Raw genomic sequence first — 23,931 nt, forward strand, 5'->3', positions numbered from 1 at the left:
ATGAAGAGTTCAATAATCAACTATAATTCAAAGGCTAACAAAGATAATAGGCTTGGTGTTTAGAAGTGATACAGTTAATTTAATTTTCCGGTTTGAAGCTAAAAATATAACAGATCGGTTGAGAATTTCAACAATTTCGGTATAGTCGGTTTTTAAAAATTTGGAACCGGACCGATGCACACCCCTAATGGTTCACTTTTTGAATTGATCATGTAAGAATTTTGCGTCCTTGAATTTAATAAGAATTTTCAGCTTGACCTGTTTGAACAATTCAGAGCCTATGAGATGGAAAAATGGAGCCATCTAGATAGACTGAAAAATAAAAAAATATATGAGTTGCTTTCTGAAATCAATTATTTAAATTATGTATGATCAACAACCCATGTGTTCTTAATATTTTTAAGAAAAGTAGTAGTATGAAGTTGTCATTAATTTACGGGGTCCGGAAGACGAAATTTCTTGCTGATTGACACATTTTCTTGGTCTATGTTAGAATAATACAAGTTGTGTTGTTCTTGACATATATAAAAACATGTCTCCTTGTGCTTGAAATTTACATGTATTATTTGATCAAGGCAAAGATGATGTTCCTTGTGGTGTTGTTAGTGGCTTTACGGGTATCAACGGGCGACGTAATATCTGATAATTGTCGTAATAAATGTGGAGATGTTGATGTTCCGTATCCATTCGGAATCAACTTCACTTCTGGGATCAAGAACGAGCCTAGTTGCAGCTTGAACAATTTCTTTAGGTTTACGTGTAATACGAGTTTCAGTCCTGCTCGACTTATGTTCGGCAGAAACATGCCTATTCACAACATATCTGTGGAGGAAGGCACAATCTCCGTACGGGTGGACGCAGCATCGAGGTGCTACAACCAGACAGGGCTGCGAAGGAAATTCAGCCAGACTATCAACTTGGGAGGAGGGCCCTTCAGGTTCTCCGATTCGCGAAATAAGCTCACCACGATTGGGTGTGATACGTTAGCTTTAATAAAAGATAAAGAAGAGACTTTCGGTAGTGGCTGCATATCATTTTGCAGTAGCAATATTACTCTGGAGGGCTCCTGCTCTGGTTTTGGATGCTGCCAAACTCCAATACCGCAAAGTCTTAAGACGTTAAATATTGATCTTTCAAGTCCGAACAATCACAGCGAGGTTTTGCTTTTCAATCCATGTGAATTTGCGTTTCTAGCGGATGAAAGGACTTTCAATGTTTCCAAGCTTCAGCTTTCTGCTCAGCCAATGCAACCTGTAAAATCTGATGTTGTGATTGAATGGGTGGTAAGAGAGGAGACCTGTGAGGTAGCACAGTCCGGTTCCCAATATGCATGTACCGCTGATTCTAACTGCGTCCACTCCGACAATGGTAATGGATATCGTTGCATATGCAAAGATGGATTCGTGGGAAATCCCTATCTTCCTCAAGGATGTCAAGGTAACCCGGAATTTTCTCTTTTGTTTGGAACTTCTGTCTATGCTGGTATGCAAATTCTCATCTAGAGGATCTAATTTCTTTGCATCTTTAAACAGACATTGATGAGTGCAAGGAACCCGAAAAGTACAAATGTGACGGTAAATGCAAAAATACAAAGGGAAACTACACATGCCAGTGTCCTCTCGGAATGCGGGGTGATGCTAAAGTTGGTTGTCGAGGAATGAACATCACAACTATTGCTGCAAGTACTGTCCTCGATCTTCTTGTTCTAGTCATTACAATTCTACTTATGATGTTCCTAACTCGTATATTTGTCGCAGTTGTTGGATCAGCTTTGTCTGTTGCGATTATGGCCGTGTTGGCCATCATCATCTACAAGAGAAGAACAAAGGAGAAGAACTTCTTAGAGAATGGAGGTTTATTGTTAAAGCATCAGCGAGTACGACTTTTTGGTGAAGCAGAGTTAGCAAAGGCAACCAAAAATTACGACGCAACTCAGCTTCTGGGCGAAGGAGGCTTCGGATATGTTTACAAAGGTACTTTAGCAGATAATACACAGATTGCAGTCAAGAAGCCAAAAGATATCGACAAGGCGCAAATAAATCAAGAGTATCAACACGAAATAGGGATCGTTTCACAGGTCAATCACAAGAATGTGGTGAAGATATTGGGGTTATGTTTAGAAACTAAAGTTCCTCTGTTAGTTTACGAGTTCATTTCCAACGGAACTCTTTTCCATCACATTCATCACAGCAAATCTCTAGTCCTGGAAAACTGGCGAAACCGTTTGAGCATAGCTGTAGAGACTGCACTTGCACTTGACTATCTGCACTCTTTAGCAGACCCGCCCATTATTCACGGAGATGTCAAGTCTTCCAACATACTTCTAGACGATACTTACACTGCCAAAGTATCAGATTTCGGCGCATCAGTGCTCATTTCTCCCGAACAGTCTGACATTGGTGCAAAAATTCAAGGGACTTTCGGGTATTTGGACCCTGAGTATCTTATGACAGGTATTTTAACAGAAAAAAGCGATGTATATAGCTTCGGAGTTGTCCTTGTCGAACTCTTAACAGGGGAGAAACCCAACTCTAGTGCAAGATCAGGAGAGCACATCATTCAGTACTTCTTGTCGTCTTTGGAAAATCATAAACTTAGCGAAATACTTTGTTTCCGTGTCACTAATGAACAACAAACGGAAGAGACTGAAGTTTTCGCAGACATTGCAAAACAATGCCTGCGTAGCTGTGGTGTAAAAAGGCCGAGTATGAAGCAAGTCGCCGAGGAACTTGGCAGGCTGAAGAGATTGAACGACAATAGTTGGAACGATGATGATCACGAAACTCACCACTTGTTAGCTAAATCGCCTTACTGCTCTATCGACATGCGAACTTCAGAATCCAACCAACATGAAATCCTTAGTTTAACAACATTTGACCTTCAATATTCTACTGATAGTATTTAAATAGTTGTTTACTTTCATTCTACTTTGGAAAATCTTGTGATTATTCAACTATAGCCTTTTTACGACGGGTTATTAACGTTTCATTTGTTATATTTTGGTAACTTATTATATCAGATTAATCTGTCATGCATGAGCTTATGGTATTAAAATAAAGTTTACATTGTATAAACTATTATAAGTAAGAAAATCTCATCACAAAATGAAAAAATCGGATTGAATATGTAATCATAATTAAAGAATCTGCATAAAAAGAGAAATACCATTATGACAAAATCTGCAACAATTTTAATCATTATGATTTCAGATTCTTTAACATATTTTTCATATATATTGCCAAATATAATACATCTCTTTTTACCTATATAAATTCCACATCTGAATCTGAATTAGTATACAAATTTCCAATAGTCACAACTAACAAATTTAGCAGATAACACAAAAATGAAAAAGAAGAAGAAGAAGCTACTATATGTAGCAATTTAAAGCATAAAATAGATCGTTGTTATTGGCAATTCAGCTAAAATCGAACTAAAATTATGATGACTCCCTGGTCATGAAGTTTCAAAGATTTGGCGTCCATTTGCCAGCAATATTCTTTGTATTTTGATGTGGGGAAATGTTTATGGCCCCGTCAAGCGATTTGTCGCACCTTCTTGTTTAAGTCTAGCTGTCCGTTTAGCCTAATTAATACGGAAAAAGAGTTATCATGAAAGGATTAAGATTAGGTCAAATTAAGGATGTGAACGCATGAGAATTTAGGTCGGAAGTAATCTGCAAATCAATGGCAACATGAAGTGAGTGTTAGAGAAAAATGTATCAACTGAGTGTTTTTTAGCCATTTCTGGATTACCGATAATGCAAAAAAATAGACATAAGTCTTGTTTTACATTAAGTTTCTGCCGTATTAGTATAAATGGTAATAATTGTGTGTGCAACTCGGAAACATATCGGTAAATTTCAAAATTATTTTTAGCTTTATTAGTAGTTTGGTGACCGAAAATGGCCGAAAATGCTCATTTGATATGCTTTAGTTGAAATACTAATATAGAAAAAAAATATTCAGATTGCAAAACAAAAGATTTGAAAAAGTTCAGACATCGTTAGGGTAAATAGACATTGAAGGTATCCAAACTGAGATATATTTTATTTTAATTATTGAACTTTGATTTTTTTTTCTATTTTAATTACTAATTTTTTTTTCATTTTCAATTTGGTTATTAAACTCTTCAATTTGGTAACCAAACTTTGATTTTTTTTCAATTTGGCAACTTTTTTTTTTAATTTGGTTATAAAATTCAGTTTTCACGTCAATCTTTTTGGCCTAAAAACCTCAATTGAAATAATATTTATTTATATGAGGTCGAGTTCACTGTTTAGTCTAATTATTCAAGACAGACAAATGAGATTTCGGGTCGAGATCGGGTTAAACATTTGTTTTACTTTTACGGAGATTTTTATTTGTGGTGAAAGAACAAAATTGAAGCTGATATGGAAGCTCATGAAAATCAGCTGATACATTGTACCTGCAATTTTTTTACTGAAAGGCGGTTAAAATGTAAAACTATGGGAGATACAATACAATAGTCATTGTAATGTCTATTAGGTTAATCTTATTTTGTATTATATATAATTAAAGTGTAATAAAAAATATTTTTATAAGGATTAGATGTTAATATAATTGTAACTTTACAGAGAAAATTTATTTAATTATAGGTACTATAATTTTAAATTTACATAGTTTATAAATAATTGGATTATTTAAAATAGTAAAATAATTTTATTTGTTGATTTTGTTAAGAATAATTATAATTTTGTATTTGAACTTGTTCTAAAATGATGATTTAGTGTTTGATAAATATTGATATTTTTCTAGTGTTGTTTTTTTTTTTTGATAATGGGGGAAGGGGAGCGCTTGTGTGAGGAATCAAACCCACGAGCTAGCAGTTTGCTGCCTAGCGCTATAGTGTTTTAACTAGTCAAAAAAGTTAAAATATGATGTTTATATCAGGTCACCTGAAAAAAAATGACGTAAAATTTGAAGGTCCTATCAATTAAAAAGATCCTTAAAACTTGCAAGTCTAAACGAACCCATATAATTATATAAAGGTTGTCATATTTAATATTACTTAAATTTAAAATTATTAAAATATCTACATAATTTAGTTATATAGACATCAAATATAGTTGTTCCATAATGATTCAATTTTTTTATTAAAAAATAAGGGATATTGTAAATTTATAAATTAATCATAATTAATAAAATTGTAATTCTTTTTTTTGTAGAAGTGTTGGTTTTCATATCCTTATGAAATGAAGTGGGTAACAATATAATATATTAAATTTTATATTTTATAGTAAAACAAAGCCAAATGATTTTATATCCATCTTTTTAGTATTTTGTCAAATTTGTCCCTAAAATAATGTGAAATATTATGATCGAGTAAGTTTACAAATTTGAACAAATATATCCAACCATAAATTTTTATATTTAGCACATAATTTTCATTTTAAACCTTAAATTAAAATTAAAGATTAATTTTATAAAATAATAATTTATATGATCAAAATTTTGAAAAAAATTAATTTTGAAAATATTCATAATTTAAATGAATATATTTATCTCAATTTATAAAACACTACTATATAGCAGGCGATTTGCGACGGACTATTCCGTCGCAAACTAAGTAAAATCCGTCGCAAATATCACTTTGCGACGGATTTGCGACGGAATCTGTCCGTCGCAAATAGTCTGGTCGCTAAAATATTAGCGACCAAGGGGTCGCAAAAATGGCGACGGAACTCCCGTCGCCATATCGAACTAACCGTCGCCAATTTCGTCTCCCAAAAAATGAAAAGGGAGACGAATTTGGCAACGGATAATTAAGTTTGCGACCGAATATATCCGTCGCAAACTTAATTTTACTGTGCGACGGGGCTTTTGCGACGGACACAATCCGTCGCAAATCACAAACTTTGCGACGGATCCAATCCGTCGCAAATCACAAACAATTTGCGCGGAAAATTTCCGTTTCCTCGTCCGTTTCCCTGTTTTATTAACGACGATTATAACCAGTAAAATCTACTATTTACAATTCTTAATAAAACTCAATTTCAGAAAAAGAACGCTTTCATATAAAAACATATTATATTTTACATAACGCAACAAAATGTATAAAGCAAAAAAATACAAAATGTATAAAGTGACAAAATACAAAATGTCAGAAACGCCAACATGACACTACAAAGTCGGAGTGTCGTCATCGTTTGAAGGACCTGGGAGTGGGGGTGGGCGATACTGCGGAGGAAGAGTCTGCATCATCTTCGCCATCTCAGCCTGAATAATCTCGGCCATCCTCTCATTGGCTCTCGCCTGCTGCGCACGGAGATCCTCCACCTCAGTGGTAATCTGGCGCAGTCCGTCCTGGATCCCCGCCCGCACACGCCGCTCGATCTCCTCCTCAGTTCACTGTGACTGTGTGGACCTGGTCCTCGCCCTACTAGACGTCGTCGTATCCACGTACGCACTAGTCGCTGAACCCAACCCGTAAAACACGACGCTTCTTGTTAACGCCCTCGATATCCAGAAACAGCTGGGTCTCGTCGACTTCCGCTGTGCTAGAAGAACCCCCATCGGTCGGCGGCTGCGATGCAGCAGCAAGTCTCTGAGCAATTGCATCCTACAAAAAGATAGAAAAACATATCACATAACGGTTAAAAACGTATAACATATGAAATGTAAGTATAATTCCTAACGAATATTCGGCAGCATTTCCTCTATAATTTGATTAACACCCCTTTTTCAGGGACATCCTGCAAACATGTACATTTCATATACAACCCACCGGCTGTTAACACACCTAATCTAGTATTTACAATTTACATTAAAACACATTTTACACTAATTTAATCTAACACTCGAGTAAAGTAAAACAACTACTAAAATTATATAGGTTCATGACTTACACTCATGTTCTGGGTCCTCTTGTCTACCGGGACATCCTGCAAACATACACATCTGTAGCGCGGATAATTAGGGGGTTTCACTCAAGATAAGCAAAGTCAATGTAATTGACTGCTGAAAAGGTAGGGCCCTATCTCATTCGCAAAACAGGCGCCCCGTAACTCGGCCACGATATATGCCTAGCAACGGAGAAAAATATTCGGCAGCCTTCCAGCGTCGTTCTCCTTTAGTGCGATATTTAGTATATGTGTTGTAACGCTAATTATATATTCCTCGAGGAATAAGCGTTACAAAACATATACTATACATCCACCCGGAGAACAAACGCTGGAAAACAACCGAATATTTTTCTACCGCTACTAGACATATATAATTTTTCGTGATCGAGTTACGGAAGCACCAGTTTTGCGAACTGTACAAACTGTACAATCCCGTGTTGTTCAATCTCTTGAACACACGGGACGGGAACTCTATGGCTAGGTTTACGATTTTATTCGGTGGGAATAAAATCGAGGTTTATTTAGGTTGAATATTATAAATAAAAGCTATTTCAATTAAAATAAATCAAAATAAGCGATAAAACCTACTTGTTGAAGGGCAGAACCGCAAATAGAAGGTGAAACGCCCGGATCACTCGGAACAACGGTGCGCGGCTATCAAGGGCTATCAGCGACTGTCAGACCTAAATCAAAACACGTATTAATAAAAAAAATTAATAAAAATTCGGCAGCACTTCCCCTAAAAATGAGCATCACCCATTTTTCAGGGAAGTCCTGCAATCAAATCACAATACACAAAACCACCAATTTTAACGAAAATAATATAAACAGTAATTTATTAGATTAAATTATTATCTAATCCAATTAACTAATATTAAATAACAAACTAATAAAATTGTTAAAATTAAACAACATATAATTAATACATTTATCAAATGAGCCTAATTTAACCAACCAATATTTATAAAAATATTAACAATCTACTGTATTCAACAAATTAAACAATTAAACCTAAAAATATCTAACTAACAATTTTAATCAAATATTACCAAGTATTTTAACAATTTATCAAGTGAGCCTAATTCTAATATTATTTTCAAAACATAAAATTAACCATATTAACCTAAAATACAAAAATTAACCCTAAAACTAAAATAACCAAATTTATTATAAACCTATAATTAATTTAATATTTGACTTAACCTATAATAAACCTAAAAAACAATAAAACCGAAATTTAACCAAATATATTAAATAAATTTAATAAATCTTTCAAATTTATAATAAACAATAAAACTGAAATTTACCAAAAAAAGGAGCGGAGACAGCGGAGCGGAGCGGAGGCAACGGAGCGGAGGCAGCGGTGGCAGCGGTGGAGGGAGAACTGAAATTATTTTATTTAATTTATATAATTAGTTTATATATAAAAAACTGAAATTAAATTTAAATATAAAAAAAAATCAGAAAACTTACCGGGGAGGAGAGGAACGGACGGCGGCTGGGAAAAATGAACGGCGGCGGCGGTTGCTCTGAACGGCGGCAGTTGGCGCCGGAAACAGCAGAAAAACACGCGGGGGAGGAGGGAAACGGCAGGGAAGAAGGGAAACGGCGGGGGAGGACGGGAACGGCGGCGGAGGAGGAAAACGGCGGGGGAAGGACAACCGGCGGCGGAAACAGGGAAAAGATGGGGAGGAGGCGGAAAAAAATAAAGAGAAAGAATGGGGAAGAAACCGATCTGCGGTTTCATTTAACACAATTTTTGCGACGGACTACCATTTCCGTCGCAAATATTGTGTTAAATGAAACGCAGCGTTTCGGCTAACAACAATTGCGACGGACGGTAACTTCCGTCGCAAATTTTGTTAGCCAAAACGCAGTGTTGTTGTGCAGAAGACAATTTGCGACGGATGGTTTTAATCTGTCGCAAAAAATTAGGCGCCCTTATTTCCCTCCATTTCCCTCCTTATTCCCGCCAATTTAGTGACGGATTTGCGACGGACTGCCCGTCGCAAAACTGGCGGGAGCTATCCCGCCTCAAAAAATGGGGGTTTTGGCGACGGAATAGTATTCTGTCGCCAAATTCGTCGCCATATGGCGTAATTTGCGACGGAATTTGCGTCCGTCGCAAATATCCGTCGCAAAAACCGATTTTTCTAGTAGTGAAAATGACGGACGAGAACATCCAAATTATATTTAGAGATAGGCAAAAGGTACAAAAAAACATTCGTAATTTTTTTAAAAATACAGATCAACCTTTTTACTTTTCAGGTATAATTAAGCCCTCTTTGTTTTCAAATAGAATAAAGAACCCCTTTCCTCCAACACCATTAGAAACACTCGCTAATGACTGACATGTCTCTCATAATCATATAGAAAACTAATTTTTAATGTTTAAAATATTTACCAAACATTTGAGGGGTAAATGTTTAAAAAATAAGTTAAAAGAGTTTATTTTTTTAATTTTAAAACATTAAGAGTTTAATTGTCAAATTTAAAAGCACGAGGGCTTAATTGTATCCAGAAAAAGTGGGTTGTTCTGCATTTTTAAGGAAAAATTGAGGTTTTTTTTTTACCTTTTTCCTTAGAGATATAATTTATAAAATAGTTAAAGTTGTGGATATAAAAAATTATTTTAAAAAATAGAAAATACACTTTTTGAATAATAACATTTATTGAGTTTGATTCAAATTCATAATCGAGCAGTTAGCATGAAGCTCGAGCTTTAGAATTTAAGCTCATTGAAGCTCAAAATTGAGTGTTTATATAATATATTTTAACTCGATCAGAGCTTGATGATATACATTTATTCGACTTGTTTACACTTCATTAAAAATTGAATTAAACTGAATGACCAACTCAAGTCTATAGATTAAAATTCAATTAATATTATAAAATAATTTTAATTTTCTAGATTGATTCAACTTTAAGATTTAGCACGGACGACGTGGTGAACCGAATCTATTTAAGAATTTTCTTTTAGTTGAATGTCTATACAAATTGAATTAAAAAAAAGTTTAATCACTCAAAACCCCTCACCTTTAACCCCTTTTATAAATATATCCTAACGTAGGAATTTCTCCAATTTTAGTCTAATTTGTCTTTTTATGTTTTAATTGTACCCCAAAACATTAAATTGATCTCTTTTCACTTATAAAAAATTTGAACTAATCTTTTATTTTTTATATTATTAATAATTTTAGAGTCTAATTGAAATATAGGCTAAAAATGAAGGATTATTTTTAATTTTTTTTAAAGTAAAAAGTGGTCAATTTTAATGTTTTGGGTACAATTAAAACATAAAAAGATAAATTAGGATAAAATTAAAAAAATTCCTACATCAGAATATATTTGCAAAAGAGGCTAAAGATGAGGCGGATTTTGAGTGATTAGACCTTAAAAAACACATCAATTTGGGAACACAATCAAACTGATCAGTTTGATTTGGTATGAATATTTTCATATTCTTATAAATTCAATTATAGCATTTATACAAATTCTTATATTTATTTCTTTTTCCATTGAAAAAAATAAGTTTCAACAATACATACTCATCTTTTTTTTCAAAATAATTTTTTTATTTCTCGTATTATATTATTATTATTGCACTTTCTGTTTCCAAAATAAAATATACTCCCTTCGTTTTTTTTACTTGTCCTAGCCAATTTTATTTGTCTATAAATACTTGTACATTTAAAAATTCAAGATTATTTTAATCTTTATATTTCAAATTTACCCACAGATAATAAATGATTTTATGTTGTACTTTAAAAAACATTTATTAACTAATGGAGTTATATTTGTATTCTTTTTATATTTTAAATTAAAAAAACACAATTTTAATATGTACAATTTTGCTTAAATAAACAACTAAAAAAAAGGAGGAAGTATTAACTTAAATCCGAAACAGTTATAATCGTAAAAATTCGGAAAAATTAATGAACTATTCTTGATTTCCAAAACTGTTGTAGGCAGAGCGTTTTGCAATTTGCACTAATAGACTAATAGTTTGTAATATTAGTATTACATTGCACTTAATCTACTTGCAGGCAAAAATTCCATGTCTATGGTATTAAAATAAAGTTCATAGTATATAAAACTATTAAACATAAGATCTCATTACAAATTAAGAAACCGAATAATCATAATTAAAGAATATGCAAAACAATCCCATACCATTATGATAAAAACTGCAACAGTTTTTTTTTTGGCTTAATTTCTTAAAAAACCCCCACCTTGCACTTTTTTTTCGTTTATACCCTGACCTTGTAAAAACACCATTTGTACCCAATTTTGGGTTTTTATGTTTCATCCCTACCCAAAAGCATTAAATTGTACTCTTTTCATTTAGAAAAGAGTTAAAACATACTTTTTTCTATTTTTAAAAATACAAATAAATCCTTAAACTTAAAAAATGATCAAATATATCCAAATAATTAATTAATTTTTTTAATTATATAAAATAATAAAAAAATTAAAAAAATTATTATTATTTTTAATTTTTTTGTTAGAAATATTTTTTAAAAAAAGTAAAAAAAATTAAAAAAATAAACAAAAAATTTGGAATTATTTAAAAAAAAAATATTATTATTTTTAATTTTTTGAAGAAGATGTTATTTTTGTACTATTAATAACTTTAATATCTAATTAGTATATAAGTTAAAAATGAAGGATTGTTTTAAACTCTTTTTTAAATGAAAAGAGTACAATTTAATGCTTTTGGGTAGAGATGAAACATAAAAACTCAAAATTGGGTACAAATGGTGTTTTTACAAGGTCAGGGTATAAACGAAAAAAGAATACAAGGTGGGGGTTTTTTAAGGAATTAAGCCTTTTTTTTTTGATAATTAAGTGCAACAGTTTTTACCATTATGATTTCAGATTCTTTTACGTATTTTTATATTTATTTTCATTTATATACATCTCTTTTCATTTATATAAATTTTACATCTGCATCTAAATTGGTATAGAAATTTCCAATAAACATATCCAACAAATTTAGCAGAAAACTCAAAAAGAAAAAAGAAAAAGAGAGTTACAATCTATAGCAATCCAAAGCATAAACTCGAATAAATAGTTGTTAATGGCAATTCGGCTAAACTATTACTACAAATATGATGACTCGCCGGGTCACGATATTTCAAAGACTAGGTGATCAAGTTCCCGCTATATCTTTTAAAAATTTGATCAGAGGAAAGGTTTATGGCGTCGTCAAGAGATTTCTCGCACCTTCTTGTTCGAATTCATTTTTCTCTTTGGCCTAATTAGGTTAATCAAGGTTGTGAATAATGAGAACTTGGGCCGGAAGTATTTGCAGAATCAATGACAATTTACCAATTCAGTGAATGATTTTGTTGCTCGATTACATCTCAAAAAACTTTATGGAAAAGGAAAAATAGAAGGCGCTTGAAGTGGTAAAAAAAAGTAAAAGTTGCCTGCCTTTGCAGCCACCCCCTATCCGCCGCTACTCTGTCTCTGCAGCTAACCGTCATTTTCCTCTCTGCCACTTGCCGCCTAAAAATTGAAGGATAAAAGTAATGTTGCTCCTTCGGTAGCGATTCCACTCTTTCTTCCTTAAGCGTGGCTAAGAAAGTGGGTTGAGCCTTCTCCATTTTCTTGGAGAGTTGCCTAGCCGAGATGTCTACTTCTCCCCCCCTATAGAGACCTATTAAATGATGCTGAAAAAAAGTTCCTCCGCATTTCCATTTTTGTGGCTAGTTGGACCCACAACCCAAAAGTCGTCAGAAAGATTAAAAATCTAAGCATTTTCCAACTTAGCAATGTTGGACGCTGTAATTTCAGTGCACGTTTTATAACTACATGTTGCAAACACTACAATATTGAAAATGATGTCTTCGAATTTGTGGCAGATGGCGAATATAAGCTAGGGATTTCGTTGGAGGATGTTTACATGTTTACCGGGCTTCCTGTTGACGAAAAAGCTTTGGTGATTGCTGAATCGCATGATCTTTATAAAGTTTGTAAAAAACGTTTGGGTTGGGAAAGAAAGGCTAATGTCAAAAATCCAGGTTGGATACTAATAAAATCGCTAAAGGATAAATTTATGAATGTTTCAACTGAAATTGGGGATGGTAGCCGAGAAGAGTTCTATGTTAGAGGGTACTTGCTTTTCCTTATAGCGTGCCTCTTACTTCCTTGCACGACACATACGAAATACCAGTTACGTGTTTGCTATTTCTAGAGAAAATTGATGAGTTTGATGAATTTGCTTAGAGTGCCGAAGTACTGGCACAACTCAAAAATGGACTCGAAAAATTCTGATCGAGTGAAGGGAAGTGAGCTTACGGAGCACTGTAACTTTATCTAGATTTTTAAGCTGTGCAAGTACTTCAGCACCCCAAGCAAATTCATCAAATTCATCAATTTTCTCTAAAAACAGCAACTACGTAACTGGTATTTCGTTATCTGTCGTGCAAGGAAGCAAGAGGCACACTATAAGAAAAAGCAAGTACCCCCTAACATAGAACTTCAGCTCTCAGTTATCATCCTCAATTTCAGTTAGAATATTCATAAACTTATCCTTCAGCGATTTTATTAGCATTCAACATGGCTTTTGGACATTAGCCTCTCTTTCCCAACACAAAAGTTCTCTATAAATTTTATTAGGATCATGTGATTAAGTAATCATCAAAGCCTTTCCATCAATAAAAAGCCCGATAAACGTGTAGATATCCTTCAATAAAATTCCTAGCTTATATTCGCCATCTACACTAAATTCAAAGACATCATTTTCAACATTGTAGCGTTTGCAACTTGCAGTTATAAGACGTACATTGAAATTGCAGGCCCCAACATTGCTAAGTTGGAAAATACTTATATTTTTAATCTTTTTGACGAATTTTGGATCGTGGGTCCAACTAGCCACAAGGTGGAGATGTAAAGCAACTCTTTTCAGCATCATCTGATAGGTCTCCATAGCGGGAGAAGTAGACATTTCAGCTAGGCAACTCTATAAGAAAATGGAGAAGACTCAACCCACTTTCCTAGCCACACTTAAGCAAGAAAGAGTGGATCGCTACCGAAGGAGCAACATTACTTTTATCCTTCAATTTTTGGGCGGCAAGTGGCAGAGAGGCAAATGACGGTTAGCATCAGAGATGTAGTAGCAGCGGATAGGGGCGGCTGCAACGAAAAGGCGGACAGTTTTTACTTTTTACCACTTCGAGCGCCTTCTATTTTTTCTTTTCCATAAAGCTTTTTGAGATGTAGTCGAGCAACAAAATCGTTCTCTAAATTCCTATTAAAATTGTTTTTTTTAACTTTATATATATGTTTGAAGATTAAAGATCTTTTACGGTATTTTTGGAAGAAACTACACATTATACGCTTTATTTTCAAATCTTTCCAAACATACTTCTTCACTGTTCCCATTTGCAAGGGTGTGCCTTTTTACTTAGCATTTTGCAAAAATACGTTTATTTTGGTTTCCTTTGACAAACGTATATCTCATCATCACTAACAAATCCACTTTCACTTTGATAGAAAGAAAGCCATGTGGCAATATTTCTATTTCTGAAAATAATAATTTTTACTTTAACTTTATTATGAAATTTATTATTTATCTACACATTTAAACACTTGTCACATTGTTATTTAATTTTTGACATTTTTCTTTTTTGTTTATGAAATAATTGTTAATTTAATTTTTTGATTTTTTAAATATTGTGTTATTTTTAATTAGACGAGTTTTCCTATTTTATAATTTATCATTTATATATACACATTTGTATTTAAGAAATTTATACTTCATATTTAGTCTTTTTTATTTTTAAGTTATTTTAAATTATTATCTATCTATTCATTTATTATATTTTTACCATACCAATTATATAAATAAAAAAATAAAACAACTCAAAGGATTAAATTTAAAATATTTTTAAAAGCAATAGTTTATAGATATATTTTAAAAAGAAAAAAAATAAAGATGTATCTACATAAAATTTGATTCGATTTCAGTTTTGGTTGCTCATTAATTGTTCTTTTGTTATACGTTAATTGGTTGTTCTTTAGTTGTTTTTTGTTTTGTTACTTTTTTTTAATAAATTGTTTTGTTACTTGTTGTATGTTCTTTGTTTGCACATTTGTTGCTCTTTAATTGCTTATTGATTTATATGAAATATAATTTTCTCTATTTTGTTAAATTTTGTTATCATCTAACTTTAATTGCTTATTGATTTATATGAAATATAATTTTCTCTATTTTGTTAAATTTTGTTATCATCTAATATTAAAAAGGCTTAAATGCACCAAAAATCACAAATTTTTGCGTGTTTTTGGTGATTTAACATAATTTTTTAATTTTGGCATATTAAACATGAACTTTCAATTTTTTTTTTTGCAATTAAGACCACGTGTGTTTTCCTTTGAAAAATAGTGCAATTTTACATAAAAAAAGGCGCCGTTTTCATCTAAAACAGTGTTGTTTTATATTAAAAACGGTGTTGATGTTTTTAATTGTAAAAATTTGAAAGTTTATATACCTTTTTTGCCAAAAATAAAAGATTATGTTATACTAAAAACAGGTGAAAGTTGGCGATTTTTAATGCATTTGAGCCTATTAAAAATTCATTTGATTGACCAATTATGATTACTTCTCATCCGAATCAAATTAAAATTACATGATTTGATTAATAATTCAATGGTGGTTTAGTTTTTGGTTACTATGTAGTTATTTTTTGGTTGCTATTTAGTTGTTTATTAATTAAACTCTAATTATGTCGTTATTTTTTTTGTTCTTTACTTGCTTATTCAATTTGTACAATAAACAAATATAGTCGTCAATAATTTTATTCCAATAACATAAATATTAGTATAATTTTAACTTTGATTCCTCTATTCATTACAATATACATATAATACATTTTTTTAATTTGATTGTTCTTTGATTGTTCATTTTTTTTATAAATATATTAACATATGCATCTAATAAAACTTATTTTGTATTATCATAATTTTTAATAAAATAAATTTTTTGAATGTTTTTAGTATTTTAATTTTCATAATTTATAATAAAATAAAATAACTATTATATATTAGAATTTATATGTGAAATTCGATTCATAATGTCATAAAGTCTATGTCCAACTTATAAATACCGTAATTTAATCTATTGTGCAACTTGATAATGTAATTATTGACCTTTACTAGAGTTAAATAAAAATAAAGAAAAAGAAAAAAGATTAAAATAATTTTATTAACAATGTTTACAACAATCAAATTATACAAAAAAATTTTAAAAATAAAATTTTATTAATTTTCTTTTGGAGTGATAGAAATAATCAAGGCCCAACTAATCAAGCCAGATAGGGTCAAGATCCAACATTCAAAATCAAAACCCGGTTCAAAAGACACTTAAATATCCGTTAACAAGACCATCTTGTCCGAAACGTAGACCTTTTATTTCTTCTTCTCTAACGGCTACTTTTACTGAACACAGAATTTAAAAAATCTCATCTATTTTCTTCTGAGCAAACACTTAACAATTTAACAACAACTCTCTCTCTCTCTCTCTAAACTCTCTCCAAACCCGCTCTCCGACTCGCTACGCAATGGACGAACCAGAAATTTTACGAATCAACATTGAAGAAGAAGAAGAGTTTTATGAAACTATAGAGGCTCCGAAATTTGTGGACCTCGCTGCACCGGAACCCGACCGCCATGGAGATGACCGTTACTGGTTCTGCTCTAGAGTTGGTTAGTATAAAGTTTCTATCTTTATTCTCAAAGTTTTTTATTTCTTTTCTGGGATCAGTTAATTTGAATATAATTTTTACATTAGGGTCATATTTTAAAATTCTGTCTCCGTGCAGCATAGTATAAGGCATTAAATATAATTTTTAGATTCCAAGCATCTAATTCTTTTTGTCTCTATCAGGATGTGACCAAAAACATGAAGAAGAAATGGATTCTGAAGAAATCTACAAAAACTTTGTTCTCCGGGTTAGTCACGGACACTTTATTCAATCAACATTGCTCGTTTTGGATACGTGCTGGATGTTTCGGACATGAAACTTCGGTTTTTAGTTTTTACACCGTTTCACCGTGTTCATGTCCAAATGTCTCGTTTTCCTGTGTCCTTGTTACTACTTACTACTTCTTTTCCCTACTCTTTTATGGTTAATGAAGAAAAATTTACAAATTGAGCTTCTGAATTCTTCAGGTTATGGCAGCAAGAAGTCCGAATATTCGTCTTAGAAGAGCACTCTACAGAAAGGACTCATGGTGTGTATATATACAAACAATTGAATTACTCCAATTTCTTTATATATTGTCTTGCACATAACATAATTTGCTGGTTTTTTTGCAGGACTACTGGACTGAAATGCCCAAGGACGGTTCCTGCGAAACTATCAAAGTCTAGAATTCCAAGACTTGCTTTGATTTCTTCAATATCTAAGAGGATTGGTGATCCTAAAGTAAAAGTGAAGCCTATTTCGAAACAGAATTTGACTCCGAATACGAAGAAAAATGAGCAGCAGCTTTCTGTTACTACTACTACTTCTAAGACGAAAAAGCAGCTGTCGAATTCTGATGTGTTTCGAAGTGTTAGGAATCCGAAAACGACAGCTTCTGCAGTGCCAAAGAATAGAGTCGTAGCAAAGACTTTGGTCTTTAGTTCGCCGAAGAAGTTGGGGAAAACAAAGAGTTCTTTGGAATCGAAAACGCCTTCAAAGACCTTATGTGCTGAGATGAAGAAGCTTGAGATCACTAGTCTAAAGAAGCAAGTATTGGGATGTAACAACAAACCATTGCCTTCGGATAATTGTCGAAAACAACTAAGAGGACGAGAGGTTAAAAGCAGAGTGTTTGATGGAATACTCACTCAAAACCATAAGAAAATTATTAAGGAAAAGAAGTTACAGCAGAATCATGATGTGGAGACTCATGAAAGGGTTGAAAATGATTTCATTAACACGGATATTGAGGAGAAAGTCGGAAATGGTACTAAGAGAGACGACGGAAACTCACTTGAAGAACATATTGCAGTTACAGAAACCTCAAAATCTTCATCGGATGAGAATGGAAAGGAAGCTTCTTCAGACGGCGATGATCCGAAAATTCAAGCTTCGGAGGAAATTACGGAGAGAAATAACAATCAGGATGCAATAATTTCTGATGACAAGGAAAATATCAGTGAAGTTATGGAGAATGATGATAAAGAAAATGCTTCAGCCTCTAATGAAAACAGGTAAAAATAAAGATTACCATTTATTTGGGTGACAAGTTTTATGTTTATGCTTTGTTCTATAGCTAACAAATGAACTTTCTATAGAAAATTGGGCAGTAAAACTAATGGTACAGAAGATAAAATTCCTGGCAAGAATGAGACTTTGAAGGGCAATATAAAGGTAAGCCAGCATTTTCAGAAACTTGCTGTCATCATATCTGAATTATCGTAGTTTCGGTTCATTCAAGTTTCTGACTTATCTCTGCATTGGAAAATGATACAGACTGTTAAAGCGAAAATTAAGCAATCAATAGAAAGCTCTACAGCTGCTGCACAAGTACTGCAGCTTAAAAAGTTTAAGCCTACAAATCCAAAGCCATTTCGATTGAGAACTGATGTTAGTATAGCCCTTTTGATACTATTTAATTTGCTAAAACAAATGATATCTTTTATGGAATTTGAGAATGTATGTGCTATTACAGGAAAGGGGAATTCTTAAAGAAGCAAATGTAGAGAAGAAAATCTCATCTGCGTTTCTCGGTGAAGTTGCATCGGTCCCACGGATGGTGGCTGGAGGAAATTCACTGAAAAGGCGACAGAACGTGCTTCAGGTGAGCTTTTGTTTTTCTCTTGTGCTGTTTGTATTGCTAATTTGAATGAAGTTTTAAATTCCCAAGTGATAATCTTGTTTCTTACTTCAGAGAAATGACAAGTTCTTGGAACGAAATGAGAATCGTAATGATGCAAATGAGAACGGAGAAAAGGAAATGACGGATCAGCTTGTAAGTTTATAAAACATTATATATTATATCACAACATTTAAGTTTAATGTATGTAGTACGGAAACAGAAACACTAAAACAAAAAACATAGCCAAATGGCAAATGGATAAACTATAAAGTTTTGAAATTTTATAAGCATTTTTGAAAATGAAATGCAAAACGTAGGATTCAAGAAGTTTATGTGGTTTTAATTGAATATCAGCTAAAGAATGTAAATGCTTGTGATTCATACAGCAAAATAAGATTTCCGAGTCAAAGATAATGAAAGAAAGAGTGAGACGGAAACCCCCTTCAACGACGCCTATGAGACATACAGTTTCGTCTCAGCAGAAACTTGTTGCTTCACAGCAGGAATGCAGGCAGGGAAAATCTGCTTTAAAACCGGGAGTCAGCTCGAAAGGAACGAAACCGCCATCAATGCAGCGATTAGCAAGAACACGAGAGTAAGTTTCTCTAGTGCTTTAAAATCCCTAGACCAATAAAATATTTCCAATTCTTGCAGTAATGTCTAACTAGTGGATACTTGCAGGGCAGCATCGAGTAAAACGACTTGCATCACGCAACTCGGAACAATAATCGAAAACTCCTTGGCGGTTTTAGGAACTAAAGAAGAAGCTGCAAAACCAAGTGAAGGTGGTGATTCTACTACTTGTCCTGTTTCCAATCATTCATTACAAGGAAAAAGGCTCAATACCATTCCGAAGGAACCAAACTTTCATGCTATTCATACACCAAAAAGCTGCACAAGAAGAGTGGCTCAAGTATAATTTTACCTAAGAAGAGTGGTTTTTTGTTGTTGTTGTTGTTGTTGTTGTTGTTGTTGTTGTTGTTGTTGTGTGTTCAATCGATTCATTGAATTAATTCCTCGAAATTCCGATACATTCTTAATTTCTTGCCAGATAAGTAACTGCCAGTATATATAGCAGCATTCTTGATGGTGTATTGATTCATTAACAGTGTAGAATATGTATATTTATGGTATTGTTGTTCATACTGTTTACCAACTTCTAGGTGGAATCCTTTTAAGTTTGTTGAAGTCTCAAATCCATTGAAAATCTCCATTTTGTTGTGAAGTTTATTGCAATTGAATCCACATAACATTACAAATTAACGGAGTTAAAGAAACTCACGGGACAATCAAATTATTAAATAAAAGTTTAGCTACAATTAAAGTACGAATTGAAGTTCAGGAAATGATTCATGAAAAAGAAGATAGTCCAGAGATGTTAGTGTAAATTACCCCAAATTCTGCTTCTCATTTTGTTTATTAAGCGTTTCTACAAAGCAGAAACAGATAAATAATTGAGTTATTTTCGAAATAAATAATTTTAAAATTAGATAAAATTAAAAAAAATTAAAAAAAATTAAAAAATTGGTTAAATTTAGTAAAATTGATAAAAATAAATAAATTTTTCTATCACAATGTCAATTTTATATTATGCACTACTTGCCAAGAAGAAACGACAGGAGAGGAGAATGGGAAAGTTCAACATAGTTTTATATCCCCACTTGTTGGATTTAGTAATATTTAGGGAAAAGGGTCAAATAAGCCCGTAACATTTAGTCTATGGGCCAAGTAGGTCCTCAACGTTCAGAAAATTGCAACGAGGACCCTAACGTATTTAAATTATATCATCTAAAGTTGCGACTCTATAGGGTGACTCGGAGATGAGCTAGAATTGGTCATGTATCGGCTGACTCGGTCGGGAATCGGATGACTCGGTCGACTCGGACGATACGGCCGATTCAGTTAAAATGTCATATTTTTAATACAATTTTCGTGTTAAAGGTCAGAAAAATACGAAAAACAACAAATTCTTAATATATAGCTCCACATATTTTGTTTAAGAAGAATTCAGTTATATAAAAATGGAGGATGAAGGATGAAGAAGAAGAAGAATAAATTTTCAGGAAGACGATGGTGAAAGAGAAAAATCAATCATGTGATTTTATTATATTATATTATATTGTAGTAGAGTTTTGGTATAAGTGAAAAGAAAAAACGTGGGAGAGAGAGTGAGTAAGATTACTTTTTGAGTGGAAGAGAGAAAATAGGAATATTTTGTGTATATCACTTTCACTTGTCAAATCAATTCTTCTTTTTCTAGAGTATTTTATTTTATTTTATTTTATTATAATATTTTTTATTCATAGTTATATATATTATTGTTTTAATATTATTTGTATTTATAATCGCCGAATCTTACGATTCGATTCGAGTCTCGATTCTCGAGTCACAAAATTACAATTTCGATTCTCGAGTCGAATCTCGATTTGACAACTATATTCTAAACCCTTTTGAGGGGTCCTCATTGATACGATTTAAAAAACGTTAGAGTCTTCGGTAACCCTACGGAGGGCTTAGATAAAACAATTTAAAAACGTTAGGGGCTTATTTGACTCTTTCTAGTTGTGACCCTATTTGATCCAAAGACTAAATGTTAGGGGCTTATTTGATTCTTTTCCCTAATAGTTATGAAAATATCCCCATTTTTTTTTAAAAAAAGTCTCCACACGTTATAGTTTGAAAAAATCAGCTTCCATGTTTTCTTGCAACATGGTATAAATGCAAAAAATTAATCTATTTTTAATGCAGAATTTCAACATTCTTCAAATCCATAATTTAAATGAAAGACTAATTCAAACAAATGAAAAAAATGATGGAGAAAAGAAAGACCAATGTTTTAAAAATGACGAGAAAAAGACATTCACTTTATTTATTTTTTATATAGAATTGGAAGCTTTCTATCGAAACTGCATCTTACCACCATGCTTCTTCTTCTTCTTCTTCCATTTCGATTCTCTATCTTGTTCATCTTAATATCGGTTTTAACCCCACGAGCTAGCGGATTGTCTTTCAACTTTACCGGTTTCAGCGCCGGCGACTTGAATATAACTTATGAAAGAGCATTCCCAGCAAACCAAACTATTCAGCTTACCACAAATACAAGTTTCGGCCGAGCCACGTATCATAAAGCTTTGCAGCTTTACGATAAAGGTTCGGGAAATTTAACAAATTTCCAAACTCATTTTTCTTTTGTCATAAATTCGGAGAATAGGTCTACCTATGGAGACGGTTTAGCCTTCTTTCTTGCACCGGAAGGTTCAAAGCTACCTCGTAATTTGACAAATGGTATCAGTTTAGGCCTTGCAAGTGATAATCAGGAGCTAAACACTACATTAAATGATTTTGTAGCGGTTGAATTCGACATCTTTTCGAATTACATAGATCCCCTATACGAACATGTAGGTATTGACCTCAAATCGATGAGGTCTGAGAACACTGTTCATTGGTTGTGTGATATACAAAGAGGATTAAGAACTGATGCCTGGATTAGTTATAATTCTAGTTCTCTTAATCTCAGTGTTGCCTTCACCGGATTTCAAGACGGTACCCTAGTGATGCAACATCTTAGTGAGATAGTTGATCTGAGGCAATATTTGCCAGAAAGGGTTACGTTTGGCTTTTCAGCATCAACAGGAGGACTTGTTGCTTTACACAGCATACACTCGTGGGAATTCAGTTCAGCCTTAGGAATTGATGACAATCTAGTCCCAGAAAATCGAGAAAACGAGCAAAAACAAAGTACAAAAGGGAAAATGTTAGCGATCGGATTGGGAGTTTCTGGCGCTTTTGTCGGGTTGGTTTGTTTAGTTGTGATTGTTACTGTATATTGGAAGAAATCTGCTAGAGATGAAGAAGAAGCTCATGTTCTGGATGAGTACATAGATGACGAATTCGAAAAAGGAACAGGACCAAAGAGATTTCCGTATCATGAATTGGCTCGAGCAACAAATAACTTTAAGGATGAACACAAGCTTGGCCAGGGCGGATTTGGTGGAGTTTATAAAGGATTCTTAAAGAGCTTGAACATAAATGTAGCTGTTAAAAGAGTATCGAGGGGTTCTCAACAGGGGGTTAAAGAGTACGCAGCGGAAGTGAAGACAATTAGTCGACTGAGGCACCGAAACTTGGTGCAGCTCATTGGTTGGTGTCATGAAAGAAAAGAATTACTACTAGTTTACGAGTTGCTGCCTAATGGTAGCTTAGACTCTCACCTTTTCAAAGAAAGCGGTTTACTGACTTGGGACCTAAGGTACAAAATTGCTCAAGGGTTAGCCTCGGGATTGCTCTACTTGCATGAAGAATGGGAACAATGTGTGGTTCATAGAGATATTAAATCTAGCAACATCATGTTAGACTCTAATTTCAGTGCGAAACTCGGAGATTTCGGTTTAGCACGGCTTGTCGACCATGGAAAAGGATCACAAACGACGGTTTTGGCAGGGACTATGGGGTATATGGCACCTGAATGTGCCACAACAGGCAAAGCTAGCAGGGAATCCGACGTGTACAGTTTCGGAATCGTCGCCTTGGAAATAGCATGTGGAAGAAAACCTATAGAACCTAATGCAAATGAAGACGAAGTATATGTGGTAAAATGGATTTGGAACCTGTACGGCAGGCGAGAGCTACTTCAAGCGGCAGATCCTAGGCTAGGTGGAGAATTTGACGAGCAGAACATGGAGCGGTTGATGATCGTCGGGCTCTGGTGCGCTCATCCAGATGAAAATCTCCGACCGTCTATAAGGCAAGCGATTCATGTGCTGAATAATGAAGCTCCATTACCTATTCTCCCACCAGAAATGCCCGTTCCATCGTACTTTGCTCCGGCTCCATTTAATATATCTGCTCTTGCACTGTCTTATAGTACTACTGATTCCAGCCAAAGTCAATACCAGTCTTCACAGTTCATCGCATCTTCGGCGGCCTCATCTACCTCGCACCAGAAACTGCCAAGTTCCTAAACTGACATTCTGAGTGTAAATACTAATTGAGCACATTTTGTTTCCAGTTTTGTAACACCAAGCCAGTATACAATTTGGTTTGTGAAAGGTTCAAACTTTTTGGGTCCACTGAGATTATTTTCACTTCTCCTAACAGTCATATGTTCCGGAGCCTCTATGATCGAAAGGTCTAGTTTTTGTTCATTGGCAACCCCCATTTAATTAACTAAATGTATAAGATAAACTGGACATGTACTTGTTCACGTTTCGTATGCGGGGATATATTAGAGATAATATCATTGTTGGAGCCTC

The 23,931-nt window shown here is 33.5% G+C and overlaps 3 protein-coding genes across 3 annotated transcripts; all 3 read left to right on the plus strand.

Annotated features, from left to right (window-relative positions):
• The first annotated feature begins 483 nt into the window (after positions 1 to 483).
• Positions 484 to 3,074, plus strand: LOC126659947 (wall-associated receptor kinase 2-like). Its single transcript, XM_050353277.2, has 3 exons — positions 484 to 1,437; positions 1,533 to 1,682; positions 1,758 to 3,074. Exons 1-3 carry the CDS (start codon positions 558 to 560, stop codon positions 2,903 to 2,905), a joined length of 2,178 nt encoding a protein of 725 aa, XP_050209234.1. The 5' UTR covers positions 484 to 557; the 3' UTR covers positions 2,906 to 3,074.
• Positions 3,075 to 16,259: 13,185 nt separating this feature from the next.
• On the plus strand, positions 16,260 to 19,766 carry LOC126662142 (uncharacterized). Its single transcript, XM_050356029.2, has 10 exons — positions 16,260 to 16,576; positions 16,758 to 16,822; positions 17,043 to 17,104; positions 17,190 to 18,071; positions 18,156 to 18,231; positions 18,334 to 18,447; positions 18,533 to 18,661; positions 18,752 to 18,832; positions 19,066 to 19,274; positions 19,361 to 19,766. Exons 1-10 carry the CDS (start codon positions 16,432 to 16,434, stop codon positions 19,596 to 19,598), a joined length of 2,001 nt encoding a protein of 666 aa, XP_050211986.1. The 5' UTR covers positions 16,260 to 16,431; the 3' UTR covers positions 19,599 to 19,766.
• A 1,801-nt stretch (positions 19,767 to 21,567) lies between these two features.
• LOC126662141 (L-type lectin-domain containing receptor kinase IX.1-like) lies at positions 21,568 to 23,918 on the plus strand. Its single transcript, XM_050356028.2, has one exon. It carries the CDS (start codon positions 21,601 to 21,603, stop codon positions 23,638 to 23,640), a length of 2,040 nt encoding a protein of 679 aa, XP_050211985.1. The 5' UTR covers positions 21,568 to 21,600; the 3' UTR covers positions 23,641 to 23,918.
• The last annotated feature ends 13 nt before the right edge of the window (positions 23,919 to 23,931 follow it).

This window comes from Mercurialis annua, linkage group LG8, assembly GCF_937616625.2.
Source record: "Mercurialis annua linkage group LG8, ddMerAnnu1.2, whole genome shotgun sequence".
Lineage (NCBI taxonomy): Eukaryota > Viridiplantae > Streptophyta > Magnoliopsida > Malpighiales > Euphorbiaceae > Mercurialis > Mercurialis annua.